The sequence below is a fragment of the Arvicanthis niloticus genome, chromosome 12, assembly GCF_011762505.2.
Source record: "Arvicanthis niloticus isolate mArvNil1 chromosome 12, mArvNil1.pat.X, whole genome shotgun sequence".
Lineage (NCBI taxonomy): Eukaryota > Metazoa > Chordata > Mammalia > Rodentia > Muridae > Arvicanthis > Arvicanthis niloticus.
The window spans coordinates 144101-158582 of record NC_047669.1 but is presented as its reverse complement, the minus strand read 5'-3'; the positions used below and the strand labels follow the sequence as shown (position 1 = coordinate 158582).

The 14482-nt window shown below is 36.4% G+C and overlaps 1 protein-coding gene across 1 annotated transcript in view; it reads right to left on the bottom strand.

Annotated features, from left to right (window-relative positions):
• LOC117717516 (protection of telomeres protein 1-like) overlaps window positions 1-11227 on the bottom strand; it is a 62452-nt gene extending 51225 nt beyond the window's left edge. The window contains exons 1-2 of the mRNA XM_034514737.2: window positions 10752-11227; window positions 2706-2752 (exon numbers count right to left, since the gene is read on the bottom strand). Coding sequence (XP_034370628.1) covers window positions 2706-2714 — 9 coding nt within the window. The 5' untranslated portion in view covers window positions 2715-2752; window positions 10752-11227. The remainder of the gene's footprint in view (window positions 1-2705; window positions 2753-10751) is intronic.
• Window positions 11228-14482: the final 3255 nt, after the last annotated feature.

Genomic DNA, 14482 nt, shown 5'->3' with positions numbered 1-14482 from the left:
ACTATGTGTATCATCAATGTTACAGCTCTAAAGAATCTTCCTGACGGAGATAGGTAAATGTGAGAACATCTCTGGAAGCCCACAGGGATGACTAAAGCTCTGTGCTCTCAAGGACCCATCAATTATGATGAAGCTCAGCAAAAGAAACAGAAAAAAAGATCTGGGCCTAAGCTCTGAAAATGGACCCAGTATTCTAACTTAACAAGTATGTCCCTAATACTGTGATGAATGGGAGACCTAGCAGAGCTTAGGGATATAAACCAGTATCTATCTACCTAACTGCTTACTCAAACGCGCAAACAAATAAACAACAAAAACATTTTTTCAATCATTAATTTGTCATTCCATGAGAATTAGTCACTACCCATTTAATAGGTAAGTTACTATTTTCAATATAAATCAATACATTGATTTTTATATATACTCAATTCTCTTACAAGTTAGGTTAATGTAGTCTTCAATAAAAATTATCTGTAAACATTATATATAAATTGACTCATATTTCCAAGTAATCAAGTAGTCTATTTGTTTTCCTTGATGACAGTTCAATGTGATGTCCCTAAGAGTAGTCTATAGAGGGTAGGAGGCACTGAAACCATTTTGAATTTAAGAGACAAACATTTTTAGGGAAGAATTAACAGGGCTGGAAAAGGGGAATGATAAGTGAATGTGTATCCCTGGTAGGTGGTAAAATGGAAACGAAACAAAATCCACAAAGCAAACAGTACTTAAAGGCACTTGGACATAACTTTACATCAGGGATCTGTATCCTTGATTGAGGTGATGCAATAAGCTGTATCTAGTATCTATAACAAAAGGCATATACTTTTTATAGCAGCCTACTATGTCCTAGGCTGATAACATAACCTCATATTCTCTTTTGTAACAGTGCTTACTGAGGCGTTTTATTGCTTTATGATTAGTAGTAAAAGAAAAAAAATATTCCTGTCCAGTAGAACCTTGCAAACAGAATGTCAAATACAAAATTTAAATATGACTAGTGTAGCTACGAAATAAGATTTTGTTTTCTGGTTTGAGGCAGAGTCTCCTTGAGAGACCCAGTATGTGATTCTACTGCCTCATTCTCTTGAGTACTGGCATGCTAGGACCACAGCATGTGCCAGCACAGTTAAGCTAAGAGCTTTTTTGTTTTGTTTTTGTTTTTAAATAATTGTCAAACATGACCAGTCTCTGCAGCATTAGATCATAGAGGTCTACAAAATCATTTTTAGATACACTAAAACATATTCATGAGAAAGCTGTAGGCTTCTTATTATAAAGTATGATAATACACTAAAGATAATGTGATAACATCTTCAAAAACCAGTCAGTATATGCATCCCCTATCTATATTTTGCAAAGACATGAAAAACTTTTATTATGTCTTGAAGACTTAAGGCAAAGCTTGTTATAGAGTGAGGACGTATGTATGCAAGGACTAGGAACTAAAGAGTTAACCCAGAGACAGTGTTGACTATCATTTGCAAGAGCCTAGGTTTAATGCCCAGAACCAACTAAAAAATATAATGACCACAACCCGACCTCATAAATAAACAAAAATCCCAGCAGTAAACAATATATTCAGTGAAATATAATTTACAGGAGTGGATAAAAAGTAAGATAATATATGCCTAAAATATGAAAATCCATCTTGCAGGGCTGAGGAGATGGTCAGCAGGTGAAGCAATAGCCATAAATGTCTGAGAATAAAGTACCCGGGTCAATACTAGGTGGGTTTGCAGCTCCCTCACACTTAACAATGCTCTGAAAACAAGAGACAGATGACCCGGGGAGCAAACTGACTAGCTGAACTAGAATTAGCAAGCTCTCAGTTTGATGAGACAGCATGTGTCTGAATATATGGTGGAGAGAGAGACAGGAAGACACCTGACCACTAGTTGTTGGCATCCACATGTACTTCCTGTCTACACACAGTGGTTAAAGACCTCTTACTTGCAGAGGACCAAAGTTTGTTTTCTAGCACCCATACTAAGTGGCTCACAAAACATCTATAACTTTAGTTCCAAGAGATTCAATGCCTTCTGGCCTCTGTGGGTACCTGCACAAAAGTAGTACACAAAAACTGAAGCAGCCATATACATATACAGAAATGCAAATAAATAAGTAATAAATGTAGACACTATTGTATTAAATTTATCAACACATTGCTTTCTTTTCAGGTTCACTCAGCTGTGAGTATGGGAGTTTTCTGTCTGCTGCATTGGACACCAAACTTTTATAAAAAAAAAAAAAAATGGTTCTAAAAGAAAGTACCACAAGTATAAAGAGTTTTATGAATATAATCTTAAACCACAATTCAGAGCATAAAAACTGATTGTAATATAAGCTGACAAAAAAACAGAAGAAATTAATTTGCCTGTGGTTTAAACTAATAAAAACTGCAATGTCTTCATAAAGACATTTGTCTTCCATTTTCTTGTGTCTGTAGAGATTATGAGGAGATACTATAGATAATGAAGAGATAAAATAATCAAATATTAGGTAAATATATAATTATAATACAACATTATCTTATAAAACAATAAAATATCAGCTATATATTTTATTGTCACTATAGAAAAGGTTAAATAAAAAGTAGGCTAATTTGAAATCAAACTATAAAATAGATGAAGTTATGAAGCAGGTGGGTAAGTGTATGGGTTCATGTCACTGTATATTCTAAATGAAATTAAATATCACCTTACCAAAGACATTACTCTGTGGAGAATCCCTTTACAGATTTACCGAAACCCTGAAAACAAAACAGAAAAGGTTTATTTGTATGCATGTTACCCCCAAATACTTTTTGACTTATAGTCAACTATGCATTTACCAATATTCAAATTCCCTATGATAGCGCTTACAACTGCACTCTCCTCCTGCTTTTACAGGCCTATACTCAGCTGCTTAGGCCCTCACCCCAATTCAAACATATTCATGCACATAATTTGCCTATAAATTTGGCCTATCTTCACCATAATTCATTATGTTTTAATATCAAAAAAGGCCACTACAGGACATATAAGGCCTTTGGTGATATTAAAACCATCAAGTTGATCTGGGGGCTCAACTAAGTCTTATCAAAGCCTTTACCAAAGAAGCAGTTTAAAGGTTTGGTAGGGAAGAAAGAAAAAAGGAAGAAGGAAATGCATTCACAATGAATGGTAAGAGAAAAATCCATTTTCCCTAAAAGAATCAATTCATTATTTAAAATGAACTTAAGTTCATATCAAAGTACCTAGAAGTAGACATAACTGTAGTCAGTAACATGAGGTCTGCGTGTCTATCTATGCACTTATAAGCCTCAGTAATAAAAATGATAGAAGGTCATTTCAGACAAAAAGCTTCATATAGGATGGCAGTTGCACAAACACTCGCCACCTTAGATTGTTAAGCACATTCTACAAGGTTCACTTAGTGCCCATATCACACACAATGAATTTTTGTAAATAATAGATCACGACTGCAGGTTTAAGACTCTCATTTATATAGAGAGGCATTTGCAAAGCAGAAATCCAGTTGTTGTTATTGTTGTTGTTTAGGTTGTTTGCTTGTTTGTTTAATTTAAAGCATTCAACTGTTTTATATATTCTGCTGTTCTAATATATTCTGCTTTGGCCATCAAACAGAGAACATTTAGGGAATATCAGATACAGAGGGTTTTGTTTGAGGTTCCTTAACCTACTTAGAGAAAAGATGGGCCAAAGACAGAAGCCTACATTTATCCTCTAATAGTAACTTCATTAAACAAGATCAGACTCACAGCACAGAGGAAGAAACTAACGACCCAACATTACATCTAAGCACATAGGAACTTTGTGTTATCTACCCCTTCGATGAATTTTTTTCCCTAGTTGTTTGTTTTATTTGCTCTGGACAATTTTAATGGGGTAGTAAGTAATTCTGAAGAAGGGAAGAGGGTATTCAAGTCTCAAACTCTATACCTTCTTTGACTGTGTCATTTTTACAGCTCTTGTACACTGTTAACACTTTTATTTGCTGCTAATCAGTCTATTGTTGGTTTATTTTGACAAATTCAATTCATTGAGAACATTTCCAATTCTACATTCAACTCAAATAACCCAGTTACAATGAGCATTTCACCCACAGACTTACAGAAACAGTATTCTATCCAACTACATTGCCTCATTAAAACTAAAACATGACAAGGTAATAAAGGTGAACGATTACATAAAGTTAGTTTAAAATCTTTAAATGCCATCAAAACTATGCAATGCGTATTACCTCTACTTACTACTGACAAGACTACAAATCCAGACACTTCAATGGTGCTCCACATGAGAAAGTTATTTTTCATCAATCAGAAGTATGTATAATGAACATCATGGGTTGCATATTCATTTTTAAAATAAATAGTATGCATGTCTATAAACTAGAGCCTGGATCATCTAAGCTTATTTAATACTTACTGAATACATGATTCAGACTACAACCTACTTAAAGAGTCTCCATCACCTACTGATATAGTATAGCTGCTACAGTGTAATGTCCCTTCCATGATCAAAAAAGCACTCACAATATTGCTTGGACAAATGTATTTAGTGCGACTTCAAAAATCATTGCCTCCATTACATAAATGAGATACATGAGTGAATGCACATGACAAGGCAACAGATGACATCACAATAGCAAAAAAGATAACGTAAATAAAACTACATCTAGAATAGAGATAGTGCACTTCATTAGTAGTGCAAAATCTCTAATATATGTGTCAGTATACAGCACATCAGACCTAAGTATTGATCCAAGACATCTACATAAGAACTCAGTAGTTTTACACCAGGAGAAGCAGAGTTAACTTCCACCTTTGTTTTTAGCTGTAATAAAGTCATCCTCCTTTAATTTTCTTTCATCTTTTAATTCTTGTCTTCCATGAACTTAAACACTCAGGCTTTTATCTGTTGAATTATATTATTGACCTTATTCATCTAATTTTAGCATCAAATTCTTAAGATATATATAAATTCCTGGGCTTCAGTCCATTTCTGCTTTTTCTATGTACGATGTAGAAGTCTTCTGTGCATTGGGCCCGTTGGCCACTTCCAGAACTATCTATTTACTATGGTTAGCATTTTCTCAAACAAAGGGGCATCTCATCCTTCTGCACGCAAACTGTGTCTGCTGGTGATGAAGGCTTTCAGGTGAAGGTGGCATTCTAAGTTACATCTTCACTGTCTGACATGAAATATTATAAAATTCAAAGAAAAGTAATTAGTCTGTGGATTATGAGGACATTCATTATCCTTGGGAGCCTGTAACTTGAAAAGTTACCTTTATAATATCTTTTCTAGAATAGATACTAATTACAAGTTTGTGTTTCCTTTGTAAAAATTCTCATGGTGACTTGATCATTTCCTCGTATACAAAGTTTGCCTATCTGATAAAATTCATTTCAAAATAAACTTGTATGGCCAGAAATACCAATGTTTGTCCTACATTATACTATACTCATTTGTACTTTTTGATTTCTAAATTAATGAACAATTTCTCTAAGATCAAATAGTTGAAGTGAACAACTATACCTTCTATTTACTTGCTTTCTCAACCTGCCTGAACTTTACAATCTATTTAATAGTCATTTACCTAATCTTACTGCTAGAAATCCCAAAACAGGGAGAAGTTTCAATTTTCGACCAATCAATCTTCCTTAATGGATATTACAGATATATTAAATTTCCTCATAAAATTTATTTTGAATATGTCTTTATAGTTTATAATCTTAATTTGATTATTAGCAAGACTATATTTGTATCTTACATTATTATTTCATTTCTCCTCTCCTTTATGGTACAAACTCCAGGAAGCAATAATTAAGTCTGGTTCACCACTGCTTCCCTAGTACTAATACAATTCTCTATTCCACTGCTGGTTATAACAGCTGTGGTTCATATTCTGATTCCCACTCACTGTTCCAGACCACCCAAAGCAATTATAGGCCTTAAATAAAATGGACTAGTAGTGTCTAAATGCCCAACATGCTCAAATAATCCTTGCTTGACAGGATTATTTGAGCAACAATAAAGAAAGAATTCTTTCTACATGAGGACATCTATGCAAAAAGTTATATAATGAAGGTAAACGTTTAACAAAGTTACTAAGATGATTAAGTCACGTTAAGTAAAGTACAAACAGAAAACACAGTTAGCTACTCTGACAGCCTGAATGTGAGAGGAAAGGAGAAGGACTCTTGCACACCAGAGCATGGGGAACACAAGTTCAGACATGGCAAAAAGGTCAGTAAATGCTTTTGCCTTTTCCCCTTCTCTTCCACTCCATGTACCTTGTTAAACTGTTAGATTACATTCCAGAAGCTAGAGACCATGGACTATTCCCATATTTGGCCACTTCCTCCCCCTGAGGAGGATCTCTACTGATTTCCAGCTACCAAAATGTTGGAAGACTAGCAATCAAAAGCCCATTTTTTTTGGGGGGGGGGGGGGCTACCCTAATTAACCTAACAAACGACCTCATCTTAACAGAAAATGTCCCCTTTTATTTTTATAAACTGCCATTTACAAAGAGACTACATCTGTCTCCTCCCTATCCAGTGGCAGTCCCTTTGTCCCTTGGGACAAATTTCCCTTCCTCCCTTCCCCTTTGTATCTTTTCTCTTAACCTTTATCCTCTATACCCAATCTTTTGTCTCTTATTACCTGCCCTTTGTCCCTCTGGTGCAAATAAACCTTTGTGTTGAGAACTTGATCTTTGGGTATTATCCTGGGCCAACTTCGAGATTCTTTCAAAATGGTTTTTTTTGTTTGTTTGTTTGTTTTTTTTGTTTGTTTGTTTGTTTGTTTTTTTTGCCTATTAAGTAAAAGAGGAGGCCAAGGAAGACACTACAGCAAAGCTCTGGATATGAAAAAACAGCTTTTCCTTATATAGGCATTGTCTACTCTACAACAAATAAATTTATTAAAATGAATCTATTAAAATCACTCATATATCCTGTAAAATATACATATAAAAAGTTACCTACTTCTACAGAACAAGTAAAAAGCTATGCAAAAATGTAGCACACATACACCTAATACCTTAAGGTCTAATCTTCAAAATAGCTGCTTTACTTCCAAATATTAAAAAAAATAACTGAGAGTTTTCCCTAAAATGGAGATAAAAATAGTAAGGATGGCTACTTTTACAATTATATATATATATATATATATATATATATATATATACACACACACACACACACATACACACACACACACTTCATGCAAAAGTTTGAATAGAACTGAAAGAATTGAAATGTTTTATCTTTTGAGAAAGTTTTCAGAATAGTACTGGAGTAGCATCAACCCTAACAAAATACATAAGCCACTTGGAGGTTCTGAGAAATGGTTCTCACATATGACTGACTACCTGATAATTACTGTCCCAAAGGTCTCTGCTATAGCCTCACCCCTACATAAAGCCAACTGTATGCATGCATACACACACACACACACACATGCACACACGTGCACACACACAAATATAATCTCTATCTGTGCAAGCCTGCACTGATGATACACTTGCTGGTAATATCTATGGCTGAGGATTATGGCCATCTTCAGCAAGCATACTCATTTGCCTTTAAAAACTTGCACTGCCACAGTACTCCTTAATATACTCTTACTATACTATGGGCTGTGTCCGATTATGAGGCTATTCTATTCCCTTTATTAATCTTTAGAGAACCTTTCTCTGAATTTCACTTGGACCATACTTTTAGGAATTCAGTATACCATGTTCTAGTAACTATTAAGTCATCTGAGAAAATCTGAGGAATAAAAATAAGTAGGATTCATAACTTGATTTAAGCCTTATTAAAGATACAGAAAAAAGTGAAGTTCACTATTTTCCCGAGCCTTTTTTCATCCTGTAATACAATCTCTCAGCAAAACAAAGATTACTTTTAGAAACAAATTATAATTTAAGAAAAAAATTCTAAATGTAAAATGAAAAAGTCATAAACTAGGACAATAAGGTCAATTCAATACACAACAAAAAGTACAATTTAGTCTCTGCCCCAGTTTGTCAACTTCAAGAAACAATTACCTAGTCAAATGTATAAACACAACAGTGTTTTATCACGGTGCCTTTCAACTTTTCTTTTGGCTCTCATATTAAAACTTTCTGTCTCACACACACCATGGACTCTTCATAAACAACCATATGAATCTGTTTTATTTATTAAAAAACTCATTAAAAGTAGATCTTACATTCATACTCTTCTATATTACATTCCAAGCTTAGGCAGGTATGGTGGTAGGCAGATCCTGGACATGATCCAAGACATCAGATAGCAAACAGCTGGACAACTTACAAAGTTTCAGTTTTTTCTTTGATCCACTAGAGGAGTTCCAGGGTAATAAACAAACAAAACGAGGAAAGGGATTCCTCAGTGAGAAAAGAGTCTTGTCATCTAATACAAAAAGTGTTTGCAAGGCCGGGAGGTGGTGGCCCACGCCTTAAATCCCAGCACTTGGGAGGTGGAGGCAGGCAGATTTCTGAATTGGAGGACAGCCTGGTCTACACAGTGAGTTACAGGACAGCCCAGGCTACACAGAGAAGCTCTGTCTCTAAAAACCAAAAAAAAAAAAAAACAAACAAACAAAAAAAAAAGTGTTTGCAACTAATACAAATTTTAAGGAAGATTTTTATTGATTAGGGCCGAGAACAGGCTTTATAAACATACATGTGTTACCCAAAAGCTGGTAACATATTCTTCTTCACAGACCTGAAAACATTAAGATTAGGAGATGAAAGCAGCAGCAATTATTGGAGCAAAGGCAGGAACCCTGTGAGGATCTTTCTCTACCTTTCATTCAGAACAAAGCCTCACAATATGAGAAGTGAAACAAGCCTATGAATTTGATGCAAACCCAGTGTGGCTGAAAAAAAGAACAGAAACAAACAAAACAAAACCCATCTTCCTACTCTTACTTAGAAAGGAACACAGGAGCAAGGCCCAAGCCTACAGTTAGGGCAAGTCAAGATGGCCCCACACCAAAGATCTTACCTATATGTCCCAACCTGAACTCATGGCTTAAATGTGTATTTCCTCTCATCTTGCCAGCATGGCTAGAAATTACAAACAATTAAGCTACTTGTACTCATTGCCCATATAGTGTAGTGTCTCCAAGGCCTTCTAGTCCTTGATTTTATCTCCTCTAAAACAAACTATCTAGATTTAAATATCACCTCTACCACTTACTACCTATCTGATCTCAGAAAAATCATTTAACCCTTCTGAAATGCAATATTTTCAAATACATAGGCAAGGCATAAAGCATCCATGTCGTAAATATTTGTAATAATTAAACACAGAACACCTAAAAAGCCACCTGCCATAAAGAAAAAGCTCAATGAATGCTCTTCTGTTGTTATTAGCATTATATTTCTATTTTTTTCCTATCAGCTTACCCCCACCATCTCTTCTACCACAAATGCCAATCAGTTATTAACTCTTATCTATGTTACTGCCACTGTCAAATTGCTTTTCTTCCACTACATATACAATACCATATCTCTATCATATCTATATATATATTCTTTGTGCAGGAAGCAGAATGGTTTAAACTCAAAGTCATGTCTTTCTCCTGCTCATATCTATCATGAGACTCCCACATTGTTACTATAACATCCAAATTCCTCAGCATACATATAAATGCTCTCACTCCAAAGAAAGGTAAGTAAAAATAGTTACCCTGAAAGTCCCACTTCATCTCCCAGAATCTAACATATGCGAAACAAAAATTCACTTATGTTCACATATCAAAATGCTACTGTTTATTATTTATTAAAATTAGAGATCACCTTGAGTATGGTGGCTAGATCAATTTATCTTTGCACCTCAGAAACTTATTTCAGTGCATCACAAAACAATAAATGCTAGCTAAGTGAAGCTGGAAAAACATGAATAACATTGAAATATTCAGTCTCAGTTGTAATGGGAAAAAAATCCTATCCTAAGAGATCTCACAAAGATACTTAACATAAAATATGTGCATAGATTTTAGGAGGAAAATGCATCTCAATTAACAAAATTACCTGGATATGCATCTTACTATAATCACATACTGGCTGCAGAGATCTGAAATTTAATTATCTGTAATTTATTCAGTGGCTGGAATTCCGGTACCAATTTGACTTCCTTTATTAATTCAAGAGGCATAAAAATTCTGCTTCATAATGATGTCCAAAGAAAATTCCAATAGAAATAGAAATTTCAAGCTGATATGTTGGAGTGGAGGTTTTAGAACATATCACTTTTATAGCTTTATTGTAATTACAAACCCACAGTACACGTCTAAGGAGCTGAAACGTTTCTTCACTTAGGTTTTGTATCAAAGTACGTCTAAAAGTTCGTTTGAATATCAAAGAACTTCTAAAAGCTCCTTTTAAGATATGTAGCAGGGCAAAGTAGCTCATTCCTTTAATCCTATCACTCTGCCACAAAAGCCGGTGGATCTCTGCTAATTGTGCAACAGGTTTAAGCTTTTTTTCTGAAACTTGTCAGGCCAACTCACTAACGTTGCTACTTTAATTCGTGGGGACCGCGGTCCCCACACCGCTGATCTGCACCGGAGGAAGTAGGATGCTGGACACTTAGGGTTACTGCTGCCGCCACCACAGTGCACCTTCTCCACAACTACCCCAGATGTGGTTGTAAACAACCCTTCATGATCCAGGGCCGGACCACCGGCGACCACACCAAGAATTCCAAAATCCGAGCGTTCACTCACCCACGAAACACTGAAAATCCAGGTAACTGTTTTCAGCCTGCTCAAACGCGACTTCCGGAGCCCGGCAACACACGCATGCGCACTCCAATCACATTGCCAGCTTGTTGTAGGCGCTTCCTTTAACTAAAGGGACAGGCAGGCGGGGCCTCGGCCAATCTCCTCCCAGTTCGTCACGTAGGAAGCCCTCGGCTTCTCTTTCCACGCCTCTAATGGATTTTTCTGTGGGGTTGGGGAAAACTGCTCAAAGGACAGTGAACTGGCTTGAAAGAGTTCTAAATCCTGTAGCCAATTGGAGCCCTATTCCAAGAGAGACTCCAAATTCTGTTCAGTTGAATGAATGGCTCTGAGGCAAAACCCTTTGTTCACCTTCTATGTTAAGCACCCAAATGCACTTTTTACAGGATGTAAACAGATGAAGATAACGTTATTTTTAATCGCAGTTTAGGGCTATTGTGCTAGTTGTTAGTATTCTGTCTAAACTCCACCTCCCCAGTTACCTGGCAACAGCCAGGTAGGCCTGATCCACTATAAAAGGGGCTACTTGCCCCCTCCTCACTCTCTTACTCTTACCCTCTCTCCCTCTCTCTTACCCTCTTGCCTCTCTGTCCCCTCCCCCACCTTCCTCTCTCTCCACGTGGTCATGGCCCGCCTCTACTTCTCTTTTCTCTTATCTCTTCCACCTTCCTCTCCCCACCTTTGCCCTATCCCCTGAATAAACCTCCTCCCCCTTGGAACCGCATGGTCTGGAGTGGTCTGTTCTGAGCTGCGGTCGCACTTTTTCTTAAAACTAGCACTAGTTTCTGGCAAGTTGAAAAATATCAAGAACCCTTTGTTAGCCTGAAGAATTTTCTTCCTTCCCTATATTTTTGAGTGATTAAGAATTGTCATGAGCTTACAAAGTTTGTAATGATTAATTTCAGAATATAGAAATCTCCCCAGAAGATTTCACCTCAGTGATGCTGGTCTCTCTTAATCACAATTTCTTAGTTCCAGCTAACCAACATCAATTGTCCCCTTAGTCTCTTTCTCCTCTTGACTCTCAAACCAGAGCTATGTGGCCAAAGCTGCCAACCTCTGCTGCCTGCGGGGGATGAAACATGGCTCCTGTTCTATTACATTATCACCAGCTTTCTGTTTCCCAACTCCTTGACTGTCCTGAATCTTGCTCTGTAGATGGCCTTGAACTCATTGATCTGCATGCCTATCTCTTGGGATTAAAAATGTGCAAAGCTGCCTGTTTATAATATCTTACAGCTATCTGTTTCAGTGTTTTTCTACAGAGACCCAAGACTTTGTGTTAGCAGGCCGACTTAGGCCTATTGCTGATTTTAGGCCTTCACTGTATAAGCAAGGTTGCCCCTGACACTTATCAGTGAGTTTTGTGTTAATATGAAAGAAGCAAAATATATGGTTGTTCAGTGAATTATAGGTGGTGATATAAAAGAGTACACATTAGGTAATTTTAAGGCTTAAACTTTCACTAACAGTACTATGTTATGTACACATCAAGTTCACACATTGAGCTGATCTCATACACTGTGAAGTTTATCTGCTTCAAGGATTGTGCCTTTTGATTGTTCCCCTTACATAGGCACAAGAACATAAGAATCTTTCACATAAGTATTTTTTCCTCGTGGCAATATTTCCATTAATAAAGTTTCAGTTCTCAATGCACCAAAATGCCCTTCAGTTTAATTCAGTTTAGTTATAACTAACATAAATTTTTAGGAAGACACACCATGTATCATTTTACTATGGTACATTTCCTTACAGTCTGATATGTGAACTTTCATGAATTCATATCTAGATTTGTTATCTTTACTAGTTACTTGCATACCTGACAACAGAAAATTCAGATGACTTACCAATGATGTGCTGAACAACTATATGTGGGACCACACAGAAATATATATATTTATGTGTCTTGTATATGTATAGAGTGTGTAAATGTGTATATATGTATGTATGCATGTATCAGTGATTCTTTATATGTGACTGAGCATACTTATATCTCTGTATAGATGTTTGCTGAGTTCAGAAGACACCGTATGTATGTTGTTTATCCTCATCTTATACTCTTTCTGGCAAGGACTATTGTTCCTCACTACATGTCAGTAACTGGAGTGCAAGGGTTGGGGTGTTTGTCTACATTGTTTAACTGGCATAATATTTTAAAGATGAACAAATCTTTACTTGTAGGGGTTCTGGGGATTTATAATGTTGTCCTAACTCGTTCATGACAAGCACTTCATCCTAAAACTATCTTCTGAAGCCATGAAACATATTTCAATAGACAGAATCTCTAAATGTTTGTTCTTTGTCAGTATGCAAAGTGGTTCCTGGTATGACAAGGATGTGGATGACTCATACTTTCAATTGAAGTTGTTTATTGGTTCAACATTAAACAATTCCAAATAGAATTTTTTTGTAGACTGATACAGACATTTGTTTTTCTAAAAGGTTATCTGAAAAGCACACTATACATACCCATTATAATGTCAACCAAACAGAAATAGAGTGATTTTTATTTCCATTATCCATAGCTCTGATGATGCTACTTAAATGATGAAATGAAGAAATGAAGAGATGTCAAGTTTTCGTTTCCTTTCCAGGTTCCTCTAAATGTAGTTGTTAGCAGATAACCAACCTGCACAACTTCTTCCAAATGCAAACACATGATCATTTATTTGAGATCTGTCCACATGTAACTTCCCAAAATGTCTTTCTTACCAATTTTCTTCTTTCTATTTAATTTTTAACTTTTTATGGATTCTATGTGAATTTTATATTATGCACCCCAATCTCAAATATCTCCCCATGACTTCTATCTCCCCTCTGCCCTTACTACTTACAGTCCAAAAGAAAATTTAAAATGAAGCTAAAAATAATTTTACTATATTAGTGACTCGTGATTAATATTGATTTCAGCATTGTGTATGCTATGTACAATTAAAAATTTTGTTTATATATGTATTATATCTGCATATATGCATATGTATATAGATGTCTACAGAGGATAGAGAAGGGTATCAGTTCTCCTAGAAATGAGGTTACAGAAATTTTAAGCCAACTACTTGTTGGGCCTAACACAAGGTCTAATCTCCATTCCACCTTCACCCTTCAGTCACATACACAGGTGGAGGGCGGGAACAGGCCCTAGAGAGATTTACATACTAATGAGGTACCTGAAGGCCAGAGGTGGAGCCATTAAACATTCCTCCCCAGCCCTTCTCCCCTTCTCCCCTCCCCTTTTAACTCAGGTCGATCCTGGGTTTATGGGGATATGCATCCAGATCCATCCACCATCCGCCATGTGAATAAACCAGTTTTGGAAACCCAAGGGCTTCCTCGTGTGTTGGGGCCGCACCGCTATGAGGAACCGTGAGGAGCCAGGGAGAGGCTTTTAGTTAATGAGCAGCCAGGCCCAACTTCCAGCTGGAGGAACCCAGAGTGTTCCCAGCTGGGGACCCACAGCATGGTGGGAGGAACCATGGGATCCCCAGCCCCTTTTCCCAACAACTACTAGTGATATGAACTGAAATTTGCTCATCTGCAAGTGCAATAGATTCTCTAAGCTGCTGATCCATGTTTGTAGGTCCATATTTCATTTTTGAAATTACACATTAAGGTTGCATCTCCAAGGTTAGAATATAATTTTAATAGATAGTGATTTTATTTATGTTTTAGAAAGGATCTTGCTATTTAAAGGAGACTGATCTCAAATTTACTAT